The sequence below is a fragment of the Hyperolius riggenbachi genome, chromosome 11, assembly GCF_040937935.1.
Source record: "Hyperolius riggenbachi isolate aHypRig1 chromosome 11, aHypRig1.pri, whole genome shotgun sequence".
NCBI lineage: Eukaryota > Metazoa > Chordata > Amphibia > Anura > Hyperoliidae > Hyperolius > Hyperolius riggenbachi.
The window spans coordinates 134,739,686-134,767,360 of record NC_090656.1 but is presented as its reverse complement, the minus strand read 5'-3'; the positions used below and the strand labels follow the sequence as shown (position 1 = coordinate 134,767,360).

Here is a 27,675-nt window from a genome sequence, read left to right as displayed (position 1 = left end):
AGTGCTTACTATGTTGCCCAACAAGACAGACTGAAGTACTGACCTCCCAACAGACGGGCAGCAACATCCAAGGTACTGAGATCACATACTCCACTCTGAAGAAGGGTGGCTTCATCGGACAAAGGGGTACCAGCAAGGAGAACAACTTGGTCTTCGCAGGAAATTCCCTCTAGAGAGGAGATGCGAGCCTAAAAAAGGAAACCCGTACATTTATTTGAGCGGCCCATCAGCGAGCTGGGCAACTATAAAGACTGGAAAGCAAGCTAAGCAAACAGCAACTGCAAATACTAATCAGTTTTGCCTTCTGCAGGTTTTATGCATCCTGGTACATTGTTAGAAACCTAAAGAGGCACACAGACACCACTGCATTACAAGTTGAAACAGGGAAATGTCAATATAGGTTCACTTTTACAGTGTTCCTCAACCCTGTCCTCAAGGCCCACCAACAGTGCATGTTTTGCAGAAAACCACAAACATTCACAGAAGAGGTAATTAGTGTCTCAGCAGGGAACTAGGCTTTACAGGATACAGCGTTGTTGGATTGAAAATTCAATGGAGACAACATTTTTCATAGACAACTTTGAAAATGTTTTTGTCCTTCAAAAGTTATTGGCTACAAAAACAAAAACGCTGCTCAGCCAATAACCTCCCTATTTGAAAGAGTGAGGCAATAAGCTGAGGAGAAAACTAGTTGTAACCCAGCTTCAAGATCAATGGCATTTTTTAAGACAACACTTGGGCTCTGCCTCAAATTTAGTTACTGTACTTGGTTAACAAACAAGATAGGGACTGTAGCTTCGTTCTTAACCTGAATCTGATCCGAAGTCAAAACACTGCCATCTCTGTCTCCTGTACCTCCTCTATGCCTCACATGTCACTTTTACCAGTTTATACAACATTTTTTCCTTTAATTTTTTTTCTTTTAAGAGAATATGTAACAGAAAAAAAAAGTTCCGGGGGGCGGGGTAAAGCGTCAGGGTCCCAATGAGGCTTCCCCCTCCCATGTAGCTGCAGGCAATCCAGCGCTGGACAAGCGCTGATCTATTTACCTTCCCGGCTCCAGCTGGGGCGCTGTTGCTGCTCTCCGCATGGAGATAGGCGAAAATAGCCGATCTGTCGGGTCCGCTCTACTGCGCAGGAGACTTGCACCTGCACAGTAGAGCACCCCGACAGCGATCGGCTATTTTCGCCTATCTCCAAGCGGAGAGCCGATACTGCGCTGAAGCCGGGAAGGTAAATATTTACATCCCCGCTGTTCAGAGAGCTTTATCGCCGCCGCGGGACCGAGGAGGACGGGGGAAGCCTCAATAGGATCCAGAGGCTTCCCCCACCCAAGGTGAGTACCCCCCCAGGGGAGGTTTTTTTTGTTACAGGTTTTCTCTAAATTGTTCCCACAGAAACTTAAATTTAAAATTTCCGGGCCGTTCGGGAGCTACCTGAACTCCATTATACCTAGTGTTTTTAATAGCATAAATGCTGTTTACAGTAGCACGTCAAAATATAACTCCAAAGGAAGTATAAAAACTATATGAAGATTAATTAAAGCGGAATATAACCCTGCATTTCAACTTTGCTCTAAAACATTATTTACAGTATATTATATGCAACCAGCATTTTTTTTTACTAGACCAGCATTGGAAGGGTTACACAGAGCTTTAAAATTCCTGGAGATTTCTGCAGACCCATCGGAAGCTGACATAGATACATTTTGTTTACATAAATGTATCTAAGTGTTGAATGTGACTCTCTCTCACTGAGAAGGAGCTAGAGGACAGCCAAAGAGTGTGTAACATTTCTCAATAGATACATTTGACTAAATAGAATGTAACAATCTGAACTTCTGCATATCTCTCCACTGAACTTTAAACCTCTGTGTTTAACCCTTCCAATGCTGGTCTAGTAAAAAAAAAAAAATGCTTTTTGCATATAATATGCTGTAAATAATGTTTTAGAGCAAAGTTGAAATGCAGGGTTATATTCCGCTTTAACTAGAACAACTAATAACTTAAGTAGTGCATCATGGCATTCTACTTTAAACTGTACAGGAACCAGATGCTGCAGGTCTACGGCGTGATGAAAAAGTACACATTCATGATAGCCGTTTTTAATCACTTAAAGGACAAGCCTGAGGAACCCACCCCCCTCAAAAAAATGAGATTTACATACCCGGGTTTTCCTCCAGCCCCAGTCCCCCAATCTGTCCCTCACCGCAGCTCCAGTGTCCCCTCCGTTGCAGATGCTGACCACGAAAGGTCAGCATCTTCTCCACCCGCACTCAAATGGCCGGGAGCGTTCTGCACAGGCGTGATTGCATGCGACACGGCCGCGTGCAGAAGATGCAACGCAGGTGACCCAGGAGCTGCAGCAAGGGATCGGCTGCCAGGGACTGGAGGAAGCCCCAAGTAGATTTTTTTCCCCCCCTTGCAGGTTTTTTTTCTTTAAACTAATATTTTCGTTGTATAAAATATCTAATTTTTTCTAAATGATTTTTGGGGAAAATTTAAGATTTTTTTTTTCTTTCTGGCACTTTTGTCCCACCTCCTTGTTCCAGGTATGTGTTGTATGCTAAGCCAGGCATAAACTATACAGTAAAGCCCCCATGATCAGTCACCAGCAGGAATTGGCTGATCCTGGATAAGTGTAGTTTCTGGTTGCTTCAGAGTCAATGTTAAAAATAGGCTAAAAAAAAACAACACAAAACTGTACTATTCCCCACTCGGTATACATAAACTGTACTAATATTAAAATTCAGTAATTAAAAACAAATTAGGATGGACAGACTTAATGAAAGAGGTTTATTACTGTATAAAGAATAAAAGTAGATTTATGCTTTTATTCTTTCAAACAGTAGATTTTTGCATTCTGCAAGGCCAGACTTTTTGTGGATGCTGGAGACTTCTGGTTAACGGGGGTTTTACTGTAATTTGTGATAGAACTGCTAAAGTTTCAATTATTTTGCAGATACTGAAAGAATCTGAAAGGCCACTGCTGTCCCCTCCCTGATTGCGACCCGAAGTTGGGTTGTGTTCTGCTCATGCACGGGTGGGCCGCGCCTCATGGCCGGGAGCAGTCTGTGCAGCTTGAGACAGGATCACGAGAAGCGGGCAGCCCACCTGCACAGAAAACCCAAGTTGCAGGTTGCAATTGTACAGAGAGTACAGTGGCAGCCTGGAGAAAAGCAGAACTACTAGGGGCTGGAAGAATTCATTTCTGCATTTTTTTTTACCTTATGTATTCTTTAAAGGCTGAGTTCATTAAAAAAATGGGTTAATTAGACCACAAAAGATCTGGAGTCAGTGTTCTTACTGCAGTCATTTACCTTGATATCGGACACAGTCTCCTGTCCAGACACCTCAACAGTGTGCAGATTCTGAGCTCTGATAAAAAGCTGCATGGTTGCTGGAAAAAAGAAGTTGCAATATTAAACTATACAGTGATAAGACTAACACAAACATAAATACAGAGGATAAAATACAAATTTGAGGAGTGAGGAAGAGCTAAGGTGTATACACATGCACAATCTTTTAGTTTCAGCAACACAATAAACATGTACTCCTTTGGCATTGCATCTGAGACCAATGACTTCTGCAACCAAGTCTCATACAGATCCAAAATGCAGAGGGTAGGGACATCACACTGGATAGATCTACAGCTAATGAAACATTCTAGAAGCGTCAGTACTTGTGTCAAATCCAATACTGCAGCACCAATAAAACTGACAGTGCATACTGTGTATCATATCTAAGGCCTATGACCATCGCTTTGCCTACCCAACCTCCCTCTGAACGGCATAGTCCTACTTGGTACTACAACCTGTCCCTGCCTACAGCCTGTGATCCTTGAGGTATTTCCCACACAAAGGAAAAGCTGACAAATTACAAGGCAGTTTCCCTGCCTTGTCTACTTCCACAAGATTTTTTGGCTCATGTCCCGACAGTATTACGGTCACTAAAAACAAGGGATTAGGTACATTTCTACATCAAAAACTGATAAACCTGTTTGGTTTTGTATTGAATATGGTAAAAGAATGAGTCCATTTACAAGTGTCATTCACTCCCTTTCCTTTTTGACATGGGACAAATGTAAAAGCCTGACAAAATATAAACCTGAAGGCAATAGAAAAAACAGGTAGATACTTAAAACTGAAGAGGAAAGCCTCTTGATGCTCCAGATGCTGCACCCAACCACTCTGCTGCCAGGTGTACTATATATTTCTGCTACAATAATAAAAAAAAAAAGTAGCTACTCTTCATACTGTGCATGTGCACTAGACACTGAGCACTTGCCAAGACCATCTCCCATTTTAACCACTTGAGGACCGTAGGTGTACACTCCCCTAGCGACCAGGCTACATTTTACAATTCAGGGCTTTGCAGCTTTAAAAGCTCACTGCAGAGCCATACCACTTAGCACACAAATGAATTTTGTCCCCTTTTCAAGCCACCAACAGAGCTTTCCGTTGGTGGCATCTGATCGCTGCACCGATGTTTTTTATTAATTTTGTTTTATAAAAATGCCTATTTAAATACCCATCATCCCTCCCTCCGAGAACCAATCCGTGTGATCAGCACTCATTAGCATCAGCCTATGAGAGCCGATCACCTTCGTGGCCAATGGAGGGGACAGCTCAGTGAGAGCTATCCCCGTACAGCGCTGCCATAGATCGCAGCGCTGTACATGGAAATATACTTTTTTTTTACAGTTTACAGTCTGCTAGTGGTGATCGCCGCTGGCAGACTGTTGACAGAGAGGCATCGTCATTAAAGAGAGGATGCACACACGATCCCCTGCAATCTCTGCCCCAGGACTTCATGCCAATTGACTGAGCGGTCCTGGGGGAGCAGCCACGTTCATGCCAATTGGCCTGGAGTAGTCGGGAAGTAGCTAAAAGTCTGCTGCCCTAAGCAGAGTGGCTGGCTGCAGCAGTTAGGGGTTGGATGATGTAATGGTTAAGGCCTCTGACACAGGAGACCAGGGTTCGAATCTTGGCTTTGCCTGTTCAGTAAGCCAGCACCTATTCAGGAGACCTTAGGCAAGTCTCCCAAATGCTGCTACCACCTATAGAGCGTGTCCTAGTGGCTGCAGCTCTGGTGCTTTGAGTCCGCCAGGAGAAAAGCGCCATATAAATGTTATTTGTCTTGTCTAGTCACAGGAGCGAGGAAGTTAGGAAGAGGTGTTAGGGTACCAAAAATGTATAGGTAGAAGTTTTAAAATACAGCAAAGTCCCCATTATCTGGAATTCAGGTAACCGCAAGTCTCAACTAACTGGCATGTCTGAGGGGTAATTGGGAGGGTGCTGGCAGGCTTTCTTATATTGAACAAGCCTCCAGCGATAGCTAGCAGTCTCCCTCTATCTCCCCGTGGGCTCCTCGCAGCTTCCGGCAACTAGAGTGTCACATAACACAATGTGGATCAGCCGACACTCCAGCTTCCGTGCACTAGGGAAGCTGGAAAGCTGCTCCAAGCTCACGGGGAGATAGAGGGAGACTGCCTGCCTCAGAAATTATTTGGGGGGGGGGGGGTTTGTGTTATTTCTATCCGGCATCAGGAGATCCAAGCCGTTGCCAGATACAGAAGACTTTTCTGTACATTAGTGTATGTATATATTGATTATACCATGGTTAAAGATAGCAGAAAATCTGGCACCAGTCTACTTTAGGAGACTCGACAGGGAAACTGCATGGGGAAATTCAGCTTATATGATTGGATGGACTGCAACCTCTCAAACTGCTAGGTTTCTAAAAGGTTGTAGTAAGCTACAACAATACTATTTGGCCAATCAAAACGCCTTGCGTACTGTTAGGGCCCTTTTCCACTAGAGGCAATTGTGATTGCTGAATCGCAAAATCGCTAGCGATTTTAAAATCGCTAGGGTTCACTAAATAACATAGGAAGCTCGGTAGGTAATTTCCACTACCACAATTTGATTTTTTCAAAAGTGCGATTGCCCAGCGGAGCGATTTCCACGATTTTGCTATGCAGTGCATAGCAAGATCGCAATCGCCGGGGGGAAAAAAAGACTTTGTTGATTCACTAGCGATTGCTAATGGAAAAGGGCCCTAAGAGGGTACCGTGATTGGAGAACTGTTCCCTGCTGGATCCCATAAAGTAGACTAGCGCTGAAAATCTATTAGCTTAATTTGAATGGAACACCAGCTGTGACCCTCTTCATCTTCACAGCTGTGCTCCCCTGTGTGTATAAGTGTGGTCGCACTGCACAAGCACCAGTGGGGTTCACACTGCATCAGCCCCATACTTTGCACCTGCACAGTGCTCCTACACAAAGGGGAGTGCAGCCACAAGCAATATTTCCCAATAACGACAGATATTGTAAAAAGAACTCCAGCGAGCGTAGGAAGGGCATAGGAAGACTAGAGGCTTCCTACTAAGGTAAGTATGCAACTTTTATTATTACTTAAAATACAATTTATACAATATCCCAAACTACAAGTTTAAGTTGGCATCAAAGTTCAACAACTGCCTTTTTTAAACCCTGCAGTGAAAGGCACAAAGAACGTCCAGGAGTATATATCAGTCTTCCTCCTGTTAGCACAGGTCCATGTGATGGCTGCCTACGTAGCATACTGCTCGGCAGGCGAGATCACACGTGTGAAGGGGAGCACATGACTCCATAGCACGAAGCCTCCAGGAGTCACCCATCCTCACATGCGGCGAGCGAGCTGAAGTCACAGGGCGGCATCAGAAGCGGAGGTACCCCAAGACCGGAATTATCACTCGGGCCTCACAGGAGTCGCCTCACCCCCTGTACGCCTCCTGAACCAGCCTGGCACCCGGCTACATCCCCCGACACACTTCCACACAGCCAGCACTCACCGGCCGCTCCGCGTCTCTCAAAATGGAGGAAAGGAAAGAGGTGGGCTCGGGAGCGCGCACGTCACTTAAACTCACGCGGGAGCGCGCCCGTACAGGACTCGGCCGCACTCTACGGCTGTATAGTTGCACCAGGGATGGTTTACGTATGACAGTCAGATATGGTCAAGAAAGATGGCGGCCTCCATGTTTAGAAGGGCGACGCTCTGCGCCCCGAGACTCACTCTCCAGATACAGGTGTGCATCTTGTTATGTTCTTTTCCTATATTTTACTGAAAGGAAGAAGATTACCAGTATGACCACGGGGTCCTTCCACCTATAGGTGACCTGTGCATGATACTTTATATACTTGTCAACTTACTATTATTATGTTTTATTTATATATAGCACCAACAACTTCCCTAGCGCTGTACATAGTCCAAACAAATATTGGGGATCATAGATGAGAAATCAAGGCATTGTACAATCATGACATCCAGCAATACAAGTGCAAATACATAGTTGATGTGCATAGCTCCCAACTGTTCCTTTTTCTACCTCATTTGTCCCTCTTTCAGGACTGATGTACAGATCTATGTAAAAAAATATATTTTTCTACTGAAAAAAAAAGTGTTTTATTGACTCTAAACTTTATTCCCATCCTTTAAATTTATTTCTTCTTTTCAAGTGTTAATGTGAAGGAAGATTAACCAGGATATAAAGGACCAGTGTGGTTGGAATGATGAAACATATTTTCTTATGGAATATTTATGGTATGCGTGAAAAGGGGAGTGTCAGGGGCAAGGCTTATAGTGTTTACCATTTAAAAAATAAAAAAGTTGGATACTCACCTAAGGAGAGGGAAGGCTCGGTCCTAATGAGCCTTCCCTCTCCTCTCCCGGTGCCGCAGGATCCCCCGTGGCAGTATTCGACCAGTTCGGTCAAATACTGCCACTTCTGCATGCCGAAGGGAGCTTTCGGAAGCCTTCGGGAGCACTCGGGCTCCCAAAGACAGGCCGCTCCATACTACGCATGCGCGAGCGCCCTCTATGACGCACTCGCGCGTGCGTAGTATGGAGCGGCCCGTCTTCGGAAGCCCGAGTGCTTCCCAAGTCCCTGCGGCGGCGGACGCGAACGGGGGAGCCAGCGCAGCACCGAGGGCACTGGGAGAGGAGAGGGAAGGCTCATTAGGACCGAGCCTTCCCTCTCCTTAGGTGAGTATCTGACTTTTTTATTTTTAATGTGGTACCCATTGGCTTTAAGTGTCCCTCTTTCTTATTTCAAAAAGTTGGGTGGTATGGATGAGTGGTTTGAGATATCACTAAAATTGGTACGCGTTCATATGATAAATTGCAACAGAAACGATTGGAGGAGATCCCTGCCCTTGCAAGCTATTTTTTTTTTCTATTGACGTTAGCCATGACGAGCCATGCTTATGCGCTTTGATTCCTTGGGAGAAAAGCGCTTTACAAATGTTATTTGTTGTTGTTAGCCACTTGAGCCTTCAGTCGTTTTTCACCTTATGCATCTGAGCAATTTTCACCTCCCATTCATTCGCCAATAACTTTATCACTAATTATCACAATTTATTTTTTCAGACACCAATTAGTTTTTATTGGGTGGTACATTTTGCTAAGAATTATTTGTTTCTAAATGCATTTTAACAGGAATATTAAGAAAAAAATGGGGAAAAAAACATTATTTCTCAGTTTTCGGCCATTATAGCTTTAAAATAATCGATGCTACCATAATTAAAACCCGCACATTTTATTTGCCCATTTTTCACGTTTATTACACCATTTAAATTATGTCCCTATCACAATGTATGGTGCCAATATTTTATTTGGAAATAAATGTGCATTTTTTCAGTTTTGCGTCCATCACTATTTACAAGCTTATAATGTAAAAAAATATTAGTAATATACCCTCTTGACATGCATATTAAAAGTTCAGACCCTTAGGTAAATTATTTTTTTTAATTTAATTTTTTTTAGTTAATTGTATTTGGGTATTTTTTGGGTGTGGGAGGTAAACCGTTAATTTTAAACGTAATTTATTGTTTTGTGTGAAAAAAAGGTATGTACATGTAGTTTTACTATTTGGCCACAGTCATTTTTTTTTTATTCCATCCTGTAAGCGGACACTTTCGCTACCAGGAAGTATAAGGAGGACATGATTTATTTTTTTTTGTTCAGAAATACCGCGGCTTCTCATAAGTAGCTGTTGGTCTTTCTACTGGATCCCATTCATTGATCTCTGGGTTAACGTTGGGCGGCACAGGAGTGCACAGCAGCAGCGTTTTGGATGTGACAGTCCAGTCCAAAAGGCTAAAATGGTTAATGAATTTTGGCTACAGTGGAAACTGGCCCATTAAAATACATTGGCCTCGATTCATAAAGCATTACCGCATGCGGTAATGCTGAAAACAGCTGACTTTACTGAGCACTTAGGAAAGTGTCAATTCATAAAAGCTGTTACCGCATGAAAAGCTCAAATTACTGTGCAGTGAGATAAATTACCGACTTCAGCAGTGAAGTCCCACAATGCATTCGTGATGCCCCTGATGGGTCACGCGTACGTGACGAAACACGTAGGGTGGAGCTAGCATGACAGACAGGAAGAGCCACAGCGGCGATGACGGGGAACCCAGCGAGTCTATCCGGAGAGGCACGGGGGAGAGCCCGTTATTACTCTATGCGCTGTCTTAGTCGCATGTTTGTGAGTATCCATTTTAATAAAACTACTTTTTAACCTGACGGAATTACCCTATGAGGAGTTTTTCCTTTTGAGGTATAATGACATCTATAGCTACAAGACTACAATGAGAGGGTGCTAATACAGTGCGGCCACGGAGACTTGAGATCGGGCAGTCGGCCGGAGGAGACATAAGGCCATTACTGACCAGTCTTGCAGTGGTCACATCAACTGGGTGAGTGCAGTCCCTAAGGGGACCCTCAATGATTGTGTCTATTTCTAAGAAGTGGAGCGCTATCTATCTACAATATATGAAAGCTCTGCACAAGCTGTCACCTCCATACATTTCCACATTATCCATTTAATGGTTTTGATACAGTATATCTACGCCCCTAAAAAACTTCATCTAAGCCACAGGGGCGTAGATATACGTATCTCTCTTTCCCCTGCTGCTGCTGTGCGCGCGCCAAGTGCCAGTTCACCTGGTAATTAGGTAATGGGAACTCACGTTCCCAAACCTAATTACAATGCCCGATTGTGTATAGTCATTCATTTAAATGAATGAATCCCTATAACGCGGATATCCTGCCGCTGTCTGCCTGGCGATTGGGGACTGGGAACTGACGTTCCTAGACCCCAATCAGAGTGTCCAGATTGCTTGAATGACTGTCATTCAGTCATTCAGCAATCAAAAATAAAGTAAATCAAGTTCTCCATGTGCGCACCCCTCCCCCACCGCGTGCACAATGCCCCCCTGACTGCCCAGTGATTGATGAGAAGGAACTAGTGTTCCTTCAACCAATCACAGAGCCTGATTGCCTGAATGACTATTGCTATAGGCCACATGTGTCGAACTCCAGGCCTGGAGGGCCAGATCCATGCCAGTGTTTAGGATGGACTGAGAAAGAAAGGAATGTGTTCTACCTGATGGACCACACCTTTCCTGATTCAGACCCATCAGTTAATTTGAGCTGTGTCAAAAATGTGTGAGGACCTCGGCCCTCGTAGGACCGGTTTGACATCCCTGCTATAGGCCAATGGCAATAGTCATTCAAAGAATATTTGTAAATAAAGTAACAGAGTTACTTTACTGTTACTGCTTCACATCAGATAAGCAATTCTGCTCATCTGAGGTGACAGAAGCACTGGCAGGCCTGTGAGTACTGTAGATCTCTCTGGACCTTCTTTTTTTTTTTTTATTAAATAGACCTCTACCCCATTAACCCTCTGTCTCCCATTACCAAGCCCACCCCTCTCCAGCTTTTTTTTATTGATCAGGGTTTTTTTTCCCATTGATCAGGGCTTTTTTTCCCTATTGATCAGGGTTTTTCTTTTTTAAGGCGGTCACTAGCGTATATTATATACACATATACTCCCCCCCCCCGCCTTACTTTCACCCCCCATTAACCCTCTGCCACCCATTACCAAGCCCACCCCTCTCCTCCAGCATTTTTCATTGATCAGGGCTTTTTTCCCCTATTGATCAGGTTTTTTTTTAAGGCGGCCACTTGCATATATTATATATGTATATACTCCCCCCAGCCTTACTTCCCCCCCCCCCCCCATTAACCCTTTGCCTCCCATTACAAAGCCCGCCCCTCTCCTCCAGCTTTTTTCATTGATCAGGACTTTTTCTCCTATTGATCAGGTTGTTTTTTTTTAAGACGGCCACTTGCGTATATTATATACGCATACACTCCCCCAGCCTTACCCCCCCCCCCCCCCCCAAAAAAAAAACCACCTGTTTTATTTATTCACCTGCCTGTGCTATATTGAGCTATACTGCAAAAAGATTTTATAGTGCAGAAGAGGCGTGCGCCATTCTGCACAGAACAGTAGTGAGGAAGAGGAGTTGGATACTGACTCTGATACGGAAGGGCTTCGAATTTCTGATTCTGAGCCCCTGACTGTGAGCGATGAGGACTCAAGTTCAGAACATGTTGCTGTACCACCGCCAGCTCAGCGGAGAAGAGGAGTACAGGCTAGGGACACTATCCTAAGCATTGACAGCAGTTCAGAACTGGAAGACCCAACACCTGAACCTGCTGGAACCAGCAGTCAGAGAGGTCAGAGGGTTGGCAGGCGAAGGCAGCAGATGTCAGCAAGAGTGCCACAAAGACACGGAGTGCCATATGCAATTGGTCACCTTCAAATATGGAGGCCACTAACCTACCCGCTTTTACAGGCAGAAGTGGCATACAAGTTGACACAGAAAATGTTAAGCCACTTGACTTTTTTCAAATTTTCCTGTCTGATTCACTGAGTACATCTGTGAACAAACCAATCAGTATGCCCAACAAGCCACAACAGCCAGCCCCATTTCACTTATTGCTAGAAAGTGGAAACCCACAAATGTCACAGAAATTAAAGTTTTTTTGGACCTCACATTCATTATGGGAATCACAAAAAAATCCACAGCTACGCCATTACTGGTCAAAAAGGCCCATCCACATTGCACCTTTATATTCATCTGCAATGACCAGAATGCGCTATGAAATGCTGCTAAGGTGCATGCATTTTGCCAACAACGCCGAGCATGTGTCACGTGAGGACCCAGCCCACGACCGTTTATTTAAAATTAGGCCCCTAATAAAACACCTAAACACCAGATTCCAAGAGGTGTATATTCCATACCAACGTATATCAGTTGACGAGTCCCTAGTCCCCTTCCATGGGAGGGGCTAAGGATAAAACAATATATTCCCAGCAAAAGAGCCAGATATGGCATGAAATTGTACAAATTATGCGAGAGTGGGACTGGCTATACTTTTTCATTTCGTGTTTATGAAGGCAAAGATAGCCTCCTCCAGCCTGCTGGATGCCCCCCCCTACATGACTACAATTGAGCGGATAGTCATCAATTTGCTCAACCCATTGTTGCACCAGGGGTACCATTTATATGTCAACAATTTTTATTCCAGCATCCCCCTTTTTAAATTTTTGTTTGCTGCAGAGACCCCAGCCTGCGGTACAGTGCGAGCAAATCGAAAAGGCCTGCCACAAGAAGTTGTGAACAAGACACTGAAAAAGGGGGAGTTGTGTAGCTACCGCAGTGATGAGCTCCTTGCACTCAAATTCAGGGATAAAAGGGACGTACAAGTGTTATCCACCATTCACACAGAGGCAACAAAACTGTAAGATCTTGAAGAGAGGTGGTGGTGAAGTCTGTTGCCATCGCAGAATACACTACATATATGGGGGCAGTTGACCTAGCCGACCAAAAGCTTTCCTATTACAGTGTAAATCGCAAAAGGAAGGTGTGGTACAAAAACTTGCTGTGTATCTAATGCAGGTGGCCCTACACAATGTATTTATCATCTATAACAAAGCAGACAATAGGGGCGCATATCTGGAATTCAAGAGGACGTTCTAGATTCCCTGGTCTTAGAATCCGGCCAACCTGCCAGAGACCCACATGCTTCTGAGGATATCTTTCGAATCCAAGAAAAACATTTTCCCGAGCCACTCCCTGAAACGACATGCAAAAAGTACCCACAAAAACGGTGCAAGGTAAGCAGGAAACACCGAATCCGAAGAGACACATGGTACCACTGCCCACAGTGTCCCTCCAAACCAGGACTTTGCCTCAAACCTTGTTTTGGGGTATATCACACAGTCCATTATTAGAGACATTCCCCCTCCCCCCCTTTTTTTTTCTCCCACTGTACCCTTCCCCCCCCCCTTTGATGACCTTCCGGCTTCTGAACCCTGGCATGTCTGACAACGACCCTCTGGCTAAAGACCACCCTCTGCTGAACACCCTCTGATCTTTTGTATTGCTGCCGAACACCCTCTGACCTCTGGCATTGCTGATCAACAACCTCTGAAACCTTGGCATGGCTGCGGAAAACTCTTTGACCCCTGGCCTGGCTTACAACCCTCTTCAGGCTTCCATGTTTCCACAACTTCTACAATGGGGAGTACCAATTTGTTTGTGTTTATAGACCTTGCTGTTGACTTATGGTTAACATTGTGCTGTGTGCCCAAAAAGCCATCTGATTATGTATATAGGGTATCATTTGAACCGTGAAGAGTGAGAGAATAGTATTTGGGGTGTTTGAGGGCTGAGGCCTCTGTCATATGAATTTTTTCTAGTGATGAAGTGAAAAAACTGTAAAAAATAGCATTTTCAAAGTTATGGTGCAATTTCAGCAAAACCTCATAGGTTCAAATGTTACACAGTATGCATATCTGAGTAGACCTGGGTCTCTATTTTTCAGAATGGTGACATTTTGTGACCTGTATCGATTGTTCCGAGACTCCAGGGGCTTTGCTAAGAAACAATGACTATTACTTTCTGTACAAAAAATGGCCTTGAAAAATCCAGTGGTGCTACTTGTGATTAACAGTGTGCTGTGTGCCCAAAAAGCCATCTGACTATGTATATAGGGTTTCGTTTTAACCGTGTAAAGTGAGAGAAAAGAATTTGGGGTGTTTGAGGGCTGAGGTATCTGTCATATGAATTTATTCTAGTGGGAAATGAAAAAAATTGTATTTTCAAAGTTATGGTGCAATTTGAGCAAAACCACATTGGTCCAAATTTTACACAGTATGTATATGTGAGTAGGCCTGTGTCTCTATTTTTCAGAATGGTGACATTTGTGAACTGTATCGAATGTTCTGAGACTCCAGGGGCTTTGCTAAGAAACAATGACTGTATTACTTTTGGTAGAAAAAATGGCCTTGAAAAATCCAGTGGTGCTACTTGTGGTTAAAAGTGTGCTGTGTGCCCAAAAAGCCATCTGATTATGTATATAGGGTATCATTTTAACCGTAACAAGTGAGAGAATGGAATTTGGGGTATTTGAGTGCTAGAGCATATGTCATGTGATTTTTGTTTTGTGGCAAACTGAATCAAAAGCATTAAAATTGTTATTGTCATATACTCTGCACCAAAATAAAACATTTGCAAAAAACAACAACAAAAGTAACAGAATTGAAAAGAGAATACCTAAATAGTTACCGTAAAGACTCAGCTTCTCAAATATGTATGTCATGAGGTTGTATCACTGTTATATTTGCAAGTAAGATCTTGTAATTATTAATAGAGTACAATGCGAAAACCGAAAACACAAAATGGAAAAAATACACCTTTATTTCAAAACAAAATCTTGTCGCCATACATTGTACTAGGGACATAACTTAAATGTTGTGATAACCAGGACAAACAGACAAATTACATTTGTGGGTTTTATCTATAGTAGTACTGTTTATTTTAAAACTATAACGGAAGAAAATTGAGAAATAATGTATTTTTTCCATTTTTTCCTTATTTTTCCCTTTAAAATTCATACAAAGTAAGGTACTTACTAGAAAAAAATATCACCCCCAAAAAGCCTAATTGGTGACAAAAAAAACTAGATCTAGATCATTTAGTTGTGATGAGTAGTGATAAAGCTATTGGGGAATGAAAGGGAGGAGTGCTGAAATGTGAAAATTGCTCTGGTCCATAAGGGGAAATTATACTGAAAGCTGAAATGGTTAATCTCCAGATACCTCTTTGCCCGAAACCTCCATTCCTCACAGGAGACCTATTTGTCCTCTAGCTTGGTCACCTCCCCACACTCTTGCATCCAGGACTTCTTTCGGGCTGTTCATCTCCTCGGGAACTCTCTCTCCCACAGCCTGTTCACCATGCTTGGAGCCTGGACACCTTCAATCATACTCTGAAAAAACACCTATACAGACACGAACACTTCCATTCCAGCGCAGGAGATTTGAGCGCAGCCAGCGCCACCATAGGCCCTTAGTGTAAAAAAAAGACAATGCACGGGTAATCGCCCACTTCGTCAGGTCAATAAAAAAAATCAGGCGTACGAGAGAAATCGCCGCCGGGAGACTTGAGCGCAGGATACAGCCGGTATGGCTTATCCTGCTCCTGTTACAAAGTGAAGTATACCGCTCATCACCCCACCAAGTCAGCCAAGAGCAGGATCACGGCCGGCAACACCCCTTGAATACTGTGGAAAGAAGGAAGATCCGCTTCACTGGCGTATAAAAGTCCAATCTTTATTTAGGCATAAATAGGCTGGACAACATATTAGCTCACCTGTATTGGAGCCTCACACTCCCTCCTTAGTCATAGCTAAAATACATCTTTCAATAGCCACAATTTATACATACATAGGTCCTCTCCGAAGGGGAGGGCTTAAAGAGAACCTGTACTGAGTAAAAATATTTAAAATAAACACATGAGGTAACTTCAAATGAACATTACATAGTTACCTTGCCATCAGTTCCTCTCAGAAGCTCACCATTTTCTTCTGACAATGATCCCTTCCAGTTCTGACAATATTTTGTCAGATCTGAAATATATCAGTTGCTGTCAGTAAAATATCAGTTGCTGTCAGTGATAGCTGAGAGGAAAACTTATGTACCAGGTAAATGTCCATGTTTCCCTATGGCTCAAGTGGGCGATGTTACAGTTTAACTGTGTGCTGACCAGAAAGCTGTTATGGGGTAATGACCATTTTCAAAATGAAGGACGGAAAATTCCCTTGATCAGAGTGAACAAACAGGACGTGGGACAGGAGAAAGACACTGAGGAGTAGACTACACGGGAGGTAAGTATGACTTGTGTATGCTTATTTTGACTTTTAATTTTCAGTTCAGGTTTTCTTTAAAGGACCACTATCGCGAAAAAAAGTAGGCATTTAAAATCTGACAGAACCGACAGGTTTTGGGACAATCCATCTCCTCATAGGGTATTTCAAGGGTTTGCTTTGTTTTCAACAGCATTTCCTGAACAGCAGTTTAACTGCCAAAATAGCAAGATACCAGCCGGCCTCCCTAATCACTTGCACACTATTATGTCAGTTAGATTTTGCAACTGTTGTTCAGGAAATGCTGTTGAAAACAATGAAAGCCCTGAGAATCCCCCTTAAAAAGATGGACTGTCATCTGTCACATTTTAATTGCCTACTTTTTTCGCGATAGTGGTCCTTTAACAATACACAACTGCATTAGTGGGCTCAACTACTGGTTTCACTGGACACGCCGGATTTCTCAGTCTTGAGAAAGCCGGCGTGTCCGGTGAAACCGGTAGACGCCATTGCGCGAAAAGTTTTTTTGCATCAAGTTGATTGATGGGTTATTCAAGTTGTGGTCAGTTGACTGTGTATTGATTCTAAAAAGTAACTTGTCTATATATCTTATCTAAAGTTTAGAAAGTTTGCACAGCAAATCTAACTGCAAACAGCTTCAACAGTATATGATAATATCTTCCAGTGATACAATGAGGGCAGCCATGCTCTGCGTGTTATCATTACAGAGGCAAGCTGTTCTGCATGTCCACCTGTGAAATCTCCACCTCAGCCTGTGAGAACTCCACTCCACTCCTCTCCCCCCCCCCCCCTTCCCTCTGACCTCTCTGGCTGGTAATGCCTCCCCCTCTTCCCCAGACTGAGCTCCCATGAGCCTTTGCTACATGGGACTCAGAATGCCAAGCGCTGGAGGAGCTGTGGGCGAGGCATGTTTAGTTTTATAGGGAATTAGGGTATTAAAACTAAATAAAAAGTATTTGGCTTGAGGAATGCCCTATAGACTATATGTAAGGGGCACAATTATGAAATGTGCAAAAGTTTATCTCGGATCCACTTTAAGTCCTTTTCTGTTTCTCACTACAGCAAGAGTTAGGACTGGGTCAGGCTGCTAGCGATTGTCCCCAGTGTTTAATGCTATGGGTCCACCGCACTGCAAATGAGATGAATGGATGAGTTCATGTCACCGCATTTACCGCCGTTTAATCAAGCGTTGCAGTTGGTCAAGTGGTTCCAGATGCTAAATGCTGCTTCTAGAAACAGCTACATTGGCTATCATTCATAAAAGTTTGTGCGGAAAAAAAATTTGGCAGGAAAATGCCTCATTCAGTAATTTATACTTGTGTGTGCTAATTCATAAAAATGTTCACAGGTGCGGTAGAAGTTTGGTAATTTACCGGCTTCAATAGACAAAAACTTGTTCGATAACAGCAGAGCAGTGTGAAGCGGTCTGCTTTGTTACATGCTGATCTTCGTGCAGAGACTGCATTACACTAGTAATGGTGGCCATACATGGTACAATAAAAATGTTCGATTATCCCATTTATTCTATCTAAATGATCGAATTATATAGGTAGAAAAAAAAACAACGTTTTGTAAGAAATAATACCTTTTAATGGTTAACTAATAGAGTTAAATGATGCAAGCTTTCTGGGATCTAGTCCCCTTCTTCAGGCATATTTCCAGATGTAAGCTGAAGTAAAACACTGATGCAGATAAATGGTAAACACGAAGATGACAGTTGTGTTGGTTACTGTTTATCCGTTAGGTGTCAGGTGATCAGCAGGCTGGAGCCAGTGAGTTAGTGCAACCATACATGAAATCCAGCAGGTTTCTGAAGATCATGAAGCCAAATCAATCATGTTACATAAGGTGTCATGAATCCTGTTCCACAATTTAAACCTTCTGTTAATGTCTTGAACATTTTCATAAATTTGTACTCAGAAACTTTTCTTGATTGATCATTTTTGAAGTTACCCTTAAGAACAAGTACTTTTAGATCTTGCATGCTGTGTCCTGGTTCACAGAAGTGTTGGCCCACTGGTGTGTCCATTTTACCCTCATTAATTTTAAAGCGGTGATGGTTCATTCTTGTGCGCAGTTTTTGTCCTGTTTCTCCTATATAGATTCCTCTTGAGGGGCATTTCATGCAGCGTATCATGTATACAACATTGGATGACTCGCAGGAAAATTGGTCTTGTATTTGATGATATTTCTGTGATTTCTGTGTTTTTCCTGATTTACCACTGCTTGCTTTCAGACAACCTCCCAATTTGAGACAAATGATTATCAGAAGTGCATTATCTACACCAGAAACTCCAGGCACATTACCCTGCAATAGCACAAGGTGTGAGACCTGCCCTTATATCTTGAGCACAAGCCAAATACAAATACCAAACTCACAGAAATATCATCAAATACAAGACCAATTTTCCTGCGAGTCATCCAATGTTGTATACATGATACGCTGCATGAAATGCCCCTCAAGAGGAATCTATATAGGAGAAACAGGACAAAAACTGCGCACAAGAATGAACCATCACCGCTTTAAAATTAATGAGGGTAAAATGGACACACCAGTGGGCCAACACTTCTGTGAACCAGGACACAGCATGCAAGATCTAAAAGTACTTGTTCTTAAGGGTAACTTCAAAAATGATCAATCAAGAAAAGTTTCTGAGTACAAATTTATGAAAATGTTCAAGACATTAACAGAAGGTTTAAATTGTGGAACAGGATTCATGACACCTTATGTAACATGATTGATTTGGCTTCATGATCTTCAGAAACCTGCTGGATTTCATGTATGGTTGCACTAACTCACTGGCTCCAGCCTGCTGATCACCTGACACCTAACGGATAAACAGTAACCAACACAACTGTCATCTTCGTGTTTACCATTTATCTGCATCAGTGTTTTACTTCAGCTTACATCTGGAAATATGCCTGAAGAAGGGGACTAGATCCCAGAAAGCTTGCATCATTTAACTCTATTAGTTAGCCATTAAAAGGTATTATTTCTTACAAAACGTTGTTTTTTTTCTACCTATATAATTTGTTTGGCTAACACGGTACAGAAACTTTTTTGCTACTATCTAAATGATCGAATGAAAGTTGAAAATATTTTTTTCTCCAATCAAGAAATTCTAACGATTATCCCGCTTTTTCGAGAAAAATCAGATCGGACATGCTGGAAAAATCTTTACATTCGATCTAACGGAATAATCAAACTAAATTATCTAATCGAAAAAAATGAAAAATTTTACCATGTATGGCCACCTTAAAGTGAACCTAAAGTCACCAACAAAAATGAGATGAACTCACCTGGGGCTTCCCTCAGCCCCCTGCAGACGATTGGTGCCCTCGCAGCCCCGCTCAGATGCTCCTGCTCCCGCCGGCGAACACTTCTGGTTTGGCTGTCACCGGCCAACAGGCATGGGAACGCGAGTGATTGTTCGCGTTCCGAGCCTTTATATTGCCCCCTATGCTGCTATAGGAGGCCGCAATAGCAGCATAGGGGGCGATATACAGGCTGGGAACGCGAACAATCACTCGCGTTCCCATGCGTGACGGCCAAACCGGAAGTGTTCGCCGGCGGGAGCAGGAGCATCTGAGCGGGGCTGCGAGGGCACCGATCGTCTGCAGGGGGCTGAGGGAAGCCCCAGGTGAGTTCATCTCATTTTTTTTTTTTTTTTTTTGGTGACTTTAGGTTCTATTTAAGAGGGATCCCGACATCCCTTTAGATGCACATGATTCATGTACTGTTTGTTATACTCATTCTGCTCGCTCTGAATCTGTCCATTAGTCTTTCTTAACATTTTATTTATTTGCACAGCTTAGAAGAACTTCCAAGAGACTTTACACATGCCCTGCTTAGGGGATTTACCTACAAGCTACTGCATTAGAAACAGGAACCTAAGGGGTTAAACCGCCGAAGGGCTCCAGGGAAGCCTCTTCTGTTCTGTTCTCTCTGCTCGTTGCCTGGGGGTACAAAACGTGTTCCACCCGAAAAGCCTGCGCAACCTATCAACGGGACTAGCAGGAGACTGGGGCTGATTCTATTGGTTTCTGCTCCTGTCAGACATAGCTTATCCGTCTCTGCTTGTGTGACCTGTCAGACATAGCTTATCCGTCTCTGCTTGTGTGACCTGTCAGACATAGCTTATCCGTCTCTGCTTGTGTGACCTGTCAGACATAGCTTATCCGTCTCTGCTTGTGTGACCTGTCAGACATAGCTTATCCGTCTCTGCTTGTGTGACCTGTCAGCCATAGCTTATCCGTCTCTGCTTCTGTGACCTGTCAGCCATAGCTTATCCGTCTCTGCTTCTGTGACCTGTCAGACATAGCTTATCCGTCTCTGCTTCTGTGACCTGTCAGACATAGCTTATCCGTCTCTGCTTCTGTGACCTGCCAGACATAGCTTATCCGTCTCTGCTTGTGTGACCTGTCAGACATAGCTTATCCGTCTCTGCTTGTGTGACCTGTCAGACATAGCTTATCCATCTCTGCTTGTGTGAGTAACGGTGGTTTCGCCCAGACTCGCACACCCTTCTCACTGATTTTGGCACATCGGAGGTGGCGGTAAAATGTAAGCCTTTTTCCACAGCTGTAATGTGATTTGACATTTAGTGACATTTGCTGACATTTTGTTGAAGTATTTACTGCACAAGTCAATATTTACCTCACTGCTCGGTAATTTTAGCTTTTCATGCGGTAACAGCCTTTATGAATTGACATTTTCCTAAGTGCTCGGTAAAGTCAGCTGTTTTTTGCATTACCACATTCGGTAAAGCTTTATGAATGATAGCCATTATATTTCCCCTAGGCCTCCAAACTTTTCTTCTTCTTTGGGAACCATTGGTCCTGTGACCACTGCTTTCCTCTGAAGACGGACCTGGATTTTATAGTGTTCTCTGGAGTTTGTAACTCATTAGCTCATAGAAGAGAGCCCCAATAGCCTCATCAATGCTTTCACAGAAATGAAATCAGTGAAACCAAGGGTTAACAAAGACTACATTGCCTTTAAAGAATATTTAACAACTTTATGCAAAATGGGTGTTTATAAACGTCCTTTTTGTGCACCATTAGTGCAAATAGAACGTATATATAAATGCCCATTCTGATGAGTTTCAACCTGTTGCCGCTATACAAATAAAAATGTCTTAGAGCATAATGCCTGGAACACACAATGCAATTTCCCATCAGATCGACAGGTTGAATGTATAATTTACGATAGATCCGATCTTGTTTCCCATCGATCGGAAATCTGATTGGACCTGTCGGACATTATCGATTCGACCTGTGGGTTTGATGGGAAATTGCATGGTGTGGACCAGGAATTAGAGCAGGAAAGAGATAAAAAGGGTCATAGATTTTGGCTCTTGCATACTTCAATGAATGTGTCATTGAGCAGGAAAAACTTAAAAAGGAGATTTTGAATATAAACTAAAGCTGTGGAATATCTAATAGTCATTTTTAAGAGGAGGAGGATGGATACAATTGTTTGTCATATCAATTTATTTTTACCTCGGTATTCCTTAAAGAACAAGCGACACCCATGCTAACCTAGAAATAAAAAACATATATAAGTAGATAAATACTACCTCTACTTACATAACAGATGTATTGTGCTATGATTCCTGTGAATTTTACAAAGGAAAAGCAGAAAATCCCAGTGGCCATTTTGCCAAGCTAATGCTGACATCATATCATCCCTGACTCTTGTCCCCCCCTCCTCCCTTCTCTTGCCCATTGTGTATTCATTAGCTGCCCTCCTCCCAGAGTCTTTTTTTTTATTTACACATCCTATCACTGAGTCACCTCAGCCTTGCTTGTAAACAGAAGTGATCAGCTAGGCAAGGAAATAAATGGAAGAAGAGGAATATATTATAGATAAAAAGAACTCCCAGCATTCAACTTTTTGGCACTGTTTGGCACTAGGGCCAGTGCTCCTAAAGTATGTGATAACTCCAAACCATAACAGCAGAAAAAGTTTTGAATGCAGGATTAGCATCTTTATCACTTAATACACTCAGACCAGTTGCTGTTGAAATTTGATTTTTATGATGACAATACCGCTTTAAAGGCGTTATCAGCAGGGCTGTGAAGTCGGTACAAAAATCCACCGACTCTGACTCCTCCTCCTCTAATTTGCATATTACAATCTTGTTGATTGAAAGTATGTAACATAAAATGCATCTCTTAACTGCCAACGCTTAGGAATTTTAAAAGACAACTGAAGTGAGAAGGATATGGAGACTGCCATATTTATTCCCTTTAGTCATAGACTAAAACTAGTCCTTGGTAAGAGCACTTATAAAAGGTACAGACCAGAACAAAAACATCTATCAGGCCCTAGGCAATGTAACTGTGGGTACATGTAAGAGTGATGTGCAGGTACTCTGCAGGGGAATAAGGAGATTCTTCCTCTATTACACATTCTTCATGCGCAATCTGAACCAGGTTTATGGGTGATAGACAACACCTCTGTGTTCAATGTGCACCACATTCTCAGTGGATTCCCTGCAGCTCGGTGGGGAGTGCATATGTAGAGTATAGTACTACTGTGTAACAAAGTAAACATGAGACAAATGAAATTAAAGTTTTATACATACCTGGGGCTTCGTCCAGCCCCCTTCAGGCTAATCAGTCCCTCGCTGTCCTCCTCCGCCACCTGGATCTTCTGCTATGAGTCTGGGTACTTGAGCCACTCTGGCCTAATGCGCATGCACACACTCCGCCGTCGGGAGCGTACTACACCTGCGCAGCACTATTGCGCAGGTGCAGAACGCTCCTGGCTGTGGACTGTGCTGACTGGCTAAATTACCAGTACTCATAGCAGAAGATCCAGGTGGTGGAGGTGGACAGCGAGGGACTGATTAGCCTGAAGGGGGCTGGAAGAAGCCCCAGGTATGTATAAAACTTTTCTTTTCATCCTTCTCAGGTACCATTTAATTCGTACTCACCAAACCAAATTTTAACATATGAAATTATTTGATTTCATGAGTAAAGTACATTTGCATAAATCAGAATCAACGTAGAATTATTTCCATCTCATTGACCATCTCTATTAGTGACACGGCTACACATCAGGCTTTATATTTACAGCATAGATGTTATTTAGTATACGGTATATAAGAGCTTCCTGTGTACACATCATATATACAGTCACAATCAGATGTGTATATCTGACTTTAAAAATACGGGGACTGCTTTATTGAAGCAGCACAAGTAACTAATTTTGATTGGTTTATTTCATTTTTGTGGACTAAGCACAGCTATTACTGTATGTATACATTTATGATGACTATTATCTTATTATCTGAGAAATAGAAAATGTTATCATATGTTCTATTTTAATTACAGTTAAAATTCATTAGGAGTCTGTGCATTTTTTTTAATTGACGTTCAGTCAATTTTGACCAAAAAAATATCGAAAGTATCAATCGTTCAGGACGGAGGATCTAGGTCGGTTGGAAGCGGGGCAGAAATGGCGTTAGATCAACAGCCCATAGCGTTGCACTGCATTGAACAGTCCAATGCTGCAGTTCTGTCAATTGTCAATATATTCTCCCTGCTGGAATCTATTCAAAATCGATGTGCAGCTTGTGGTAGGAATCAAATACTTACTAAATCGATTCCTTCCAGAGAGGAATTGATCGTTTTGCCACATAGGGTGGTAATCATATGACCAGCTCTAGATCTTACAAAATTCACGGGGGAACTGCACACCTACCGTGGAGGTGCAGGATTGTTAATGACAATATGTATAATCCAGATAATTCGCACACTCTGTATGAGCCAAGTTCAGAATTTAATCAAAAAATCGTGACACAAGCCATTCCATAGACCAACGATTCGTTTCAGGGCCACGCAGGGTCCCCTTTGTCAAGGTAGCACTAGATCTTAGACACATGTATTTTACATTTTACAATTTTTTACAATAGTGACCCTGTAAAGAGAATTTAAAAAATCAGGGCTTTAACCACTTTACCCCCGCGCGTACGTATTTCTCCGCCCCTTTTTCCATCCTTTAAAAACCAGGGACGGAGAAACACGTACTTTCCGCGTTCCCGACGCTGCCCGCGCTCCCGCTCGTAAACACGCCGCCCACCGCTAGTAAAACCGCCGCCGCCCGCTCGCCCAGAGATCAATGAACGGGAAAATCCATTCCCGTTCGTTGATCTAAGCCCCGCAATGATCAGCTGCTCTCCTATGGGCAGCGCGATCATTGTGAGAAAAAACTCACGTGTCCAGCCTCCTTATTCTTCCTCCAAGCTTCCGGAAGGAAGCTTGGAGGTCGCATTAAAACAAAAAGTTACTGTGGCCATCTTGTGGCCAAATAGTAAACTACACCCTACACATTTTTCACATACAAATAAATGACTTTTACACATAAAATTAACTCATTACCTCCCACACTCCCCATTTTTTTTTTTTTTTGTAATTAAAAAAACATTAAAAAATTTACAATTAAAAAAAATACATAAATAGTTACCTTAGGGACTGAACTTTTTAAATATTTATGTCAAGAGGGTATAACACTGTTACTTTATAAACTATGGGCTTGTAATTAGGGATGGACGCAAAACTGAAAAAAATGCACCTTTATTTCCAAATAAAATATTGGCGCCAAACATTGTGATAGGGACATAATTTAAATGGTTTTATAACCGGGACAAAAGGGCAAATACGTTTCATGGGTTTTAATTACAGTAGCATGCATTATTTAAAAACTATAATGGCCGAAAACTGTAAAATAATTATTTTTTTCCCCACATTTTTCCTATTTTCCCATTAAAACACATTTAGAAAAAAATAATTCTTGGCATAATGTCCCACCTAAAGAAAGCCTAATTGGTGGCGAAAAAAACAAGATATAGTTCATTTCATTGCGATAAGTAATAATAAAGTTATAGACGAATGAATGGAAGGAGCGCTGAAAGGTGAAAATTGCTCTGGTGCTCAGGGGGTAAAACCCCTCAGTGGTGAAGTGGTTAAATAACAGTTTCTCTGCAGTTCACTGTACTATAAATCTCACTGATAAGTGGGTGAGAGAAACATCTAAGTGAAGGGAAAAGATAACAAGTTCAATAGTTCAAGATTTGTCTGAATGGGAGCTGAATGACTAACATTTTGACGGTCTTGGGTACACACATTTTTTCAAATGTATTATTAACCTTTACATACAAAATAAGAGGATGGGTTCCCAGGAAAGAACTATTCAGGAATACTACCGGTACTATAGATGCAATTGTTTATTTCATCAGATAATTTTCATTACAGTTTTGCTCTAAAATACTTTAATTTTCCAAAGGAACCTGTTATAAAAGAAAGTGACCCTGTAGTTCTAATGCAGTGACTTCCTCTGTGTTTTCAGCGTTCACGTACGGGGTCAGGAACTGCTGCCACATCCCAGTACCCAGGCATTGTAGAGTCCCATGATGAGTATCGATTTGTTGAGCGTCTTATACCGCCTATTCAAGTTCCCCAGCCGCCAAAGCATACAGGAATAACACAGTCAGGGTGGATCCCCCCCAAAGGTATTGTCTTTAAAACAATGTATTGTGTGGAGCATATGTTCCATTAAAAATGTCCGTTCCTTAAAGTCAACCTGTGGCTACCTCTTCCTCCTTCACTCAGCTGTTACCACTGGCCAACTCTCAGCATCTCTAGCTATGTTATATTTGTGACATGATCAGAGTTTAGACAGATGGCCAATGGTAGAAGCTTACTGAGGGATGAAGAAAGTGTATAACTCTTAACTTGAATTTGAATATAGGCCTGTGTGTCTGTTTTGGAGAACCCGAGGTGGGCATTTTTGTAAGAAATAACAAACAAACTTGCTACCTGATCCAGGGGGCTAGGCGGATAAGGTAGCCTCAATTGCCGTCACTCTTCACTGCTCCTGTGGCCAGAAATCCTGTAGTTTTTGTTTCAGTGACCCCTGGGGTCACAATGCTGCAAGCTCTGCGCTGTGTGTCTCATCACAGAGCAGAGTGGCAGTGGAAAAGCCCATTGAGAGCTGGGGAAGGGGTGTTAGGAACGCCTCCTGTGGGCATTTTGCAGGAGTGCCTCTCCTTCAAGGGGTGCTCCTTCCCCTCTAGATTGCCGACAAGCTACATGTCGACAATTTCGGAGGGCGACAGGGATGATCAGTGATATGCAAATACTTCTGAGTTTATGCAAATTTGTCAATTTTTATTCAAATATATGCAGCTTGAAATTAGACCCACTAATTTAAGCCTGGTTGGGGGGGGGGGTCGGTGTTATTTGGGCTTTTGCTGTTATAGGCCAGGGCTGTATGTGAATGTGACGTCTTGCTGTTGTCCATTTGAATAAATGGCAGTCTTCATATATGTATGCCTCCTCCCCTCCACCATCTACCCACCCACTGTACTTCAGGAGACTGAATGAACGGAAAGTGATACCGTTATTTTTAAAGGTAATGCCTTCTGACAAACTAATGCCAGTGACTCCAGCTATAAGCTGACATGTACTGTAATTCACCCAATAGGTCTTTCCTTAAACGAAAAATTAGCCATCATGTCTCATGTCCACCTTATATTTACTTACTGTAAATATGTAACATTATCTATTGACTGTTCATGTAAAATTGTTAACTTTTTTTTTTTTTTGATTGTAAAGATACACTTCCAGATCTCCCATACGTTGTGAGACGTTCTCGCATGCACAACATTCCAGTATACAAAGATATCACTCATGGCAATCGTCAGATGACCATAATACGAAAGATTGAAGGTGACATATGGGTGAGTCTATGAATTAACCTATAATTGTAATGATCCTGTAAATAAGCTCTTCTCTGTCTAATGCAGGGAATACAACATGAATTTTTTCGGCAGATAGATGGCTCGATAGATAATTTCCGACAGGTCTGATCTGATTTAGATTGTTTTTCTGATCGATTTTCTCATAGAAGTGAATGGAAATTGATCAGAAAATCAATTGGAAAGTAAATCTGCCAAGAAAACTCAGTGTATTCCCAGCATAAGATACCTTTTTCAAGATGATGTGAGCACTGTGCCCCTCGTCAGGGACAGCATATGATGTCTGAAGCAACCACCGTGCTGTGGCTTTCCAGCAGTGGCTGGAAAGGAGGAGTCTGATACACAATGAAAACTCAAAGATTTTGCTTTCCCTGTTCCTTTCTCCATTGTGTGAATGAACCACACTGATGGTGTGAGCTTTGAAATGTGTACCATAGTTTACTGACCTTGATGAAATTCAGTCCACTGTGAAATGTACAGGAACTGTAGATAAAACTCTGTATCTTCCTTAGGCTCTTGAGGCTGAAGTACGAGATTTTTTGACTCAACAAACTGGAGGGACACCGGCAACCCACGTGAATGAGATCAACCGAACTATCAGAGTCAAAGGATACTTCGATAAAGAATTGCAGACGTGGCTTGCTGAGAAGGGCTTTTAACAAAAGTAGAACTGAGACAATATTACTGACCGTGGCAAGAAATTGTGTACCGCTGCAAATAACAAGGACTGTGCTCACAAACTGTATATTTAGTTATGTCCACCGACATTTTTCTCCTTCGGTGGAGACAACACATTTTCAGTGTATGTGTTTTTCCTATAAAAGAATATCATTATATGGAAA

At 42.5% G+C, this 27,675-nt stretch overlaps 2 protein-coding genes across 2 annotated transcripts in view; one reads left to right on the top strand and one right to left on the bottom strand.

Moving 5' to 3' along the window:
* The window catches only part of FAU (FAU ubiquitin like and ribosomal protein S30 fusion), a 10,965-nt gene extending 4,036 nt beyond the window's left edge, over window positions 1-6,929 (bottom strand). The window contains exons 1-3 of the mRNA XM_068261732.1: window positions 6,835-6,929; window positions 3,320-3,399; window positions 44-188 (exon numbers count right to left, since the gene is read on the bottom strand). Coding sequence (XP_068117833.1) covers window positions 44-188; window positions 3,320-3,394 — 220 coding nt within the window. The 5' untranslated portion in view covers window positions 3,395-3,399; window positions 6,835-6,929. The remainder of the gene's footprint in view (window positions 1-43; window positions 189-3,319; window positions 3,400-6,834) is intronic.
* Window positions 6,914-27,675, top strand: MRPL49 (mitochondrial ribosomal protein L49). The gene is made up of 4 exons (XM_068261731.1): window positions 6,914-7,068; window positions 25,423-25,585; window positions 26,691-26,815; window positions 27,346-27,675. Exons 1-4 carry the CDS (start codon window positions 7,006-7,008, stop codon window positions 27,490-27,492), a joined length of 498 nt encoding a protein of 165 aa, XP_068117832.1. The 5' UTR covers window positions 6,914-7,005; the 3' UTR covers window positions 27,493-27,675.

Excerpts from the sequence above, each read along its gene's own strand:
- MRPL49 (XM_068261731.1), top strand. The coding sequence starts at position 7,006 with ATGGCGGCCTCCATGTTTAGAAGGGCGACGCTCTGCGCCCCGAGACTC. Across the intron at positions 7,069-25,422 it reads GACTCACTCTCCAGATACAG|CGTTCACGTACGGGGTCAGG; the intron begins GTGTGCATCTTG and ends CTGTGTTTTCAG. Across the intron at positions 26,816-27,345 it reads AGATTGAAGGTGACATATGG|GCTCTTGAGGCTGAAGTACG; the intron begins GTGAGTCTATGA and ends TATCTTCCTTAG.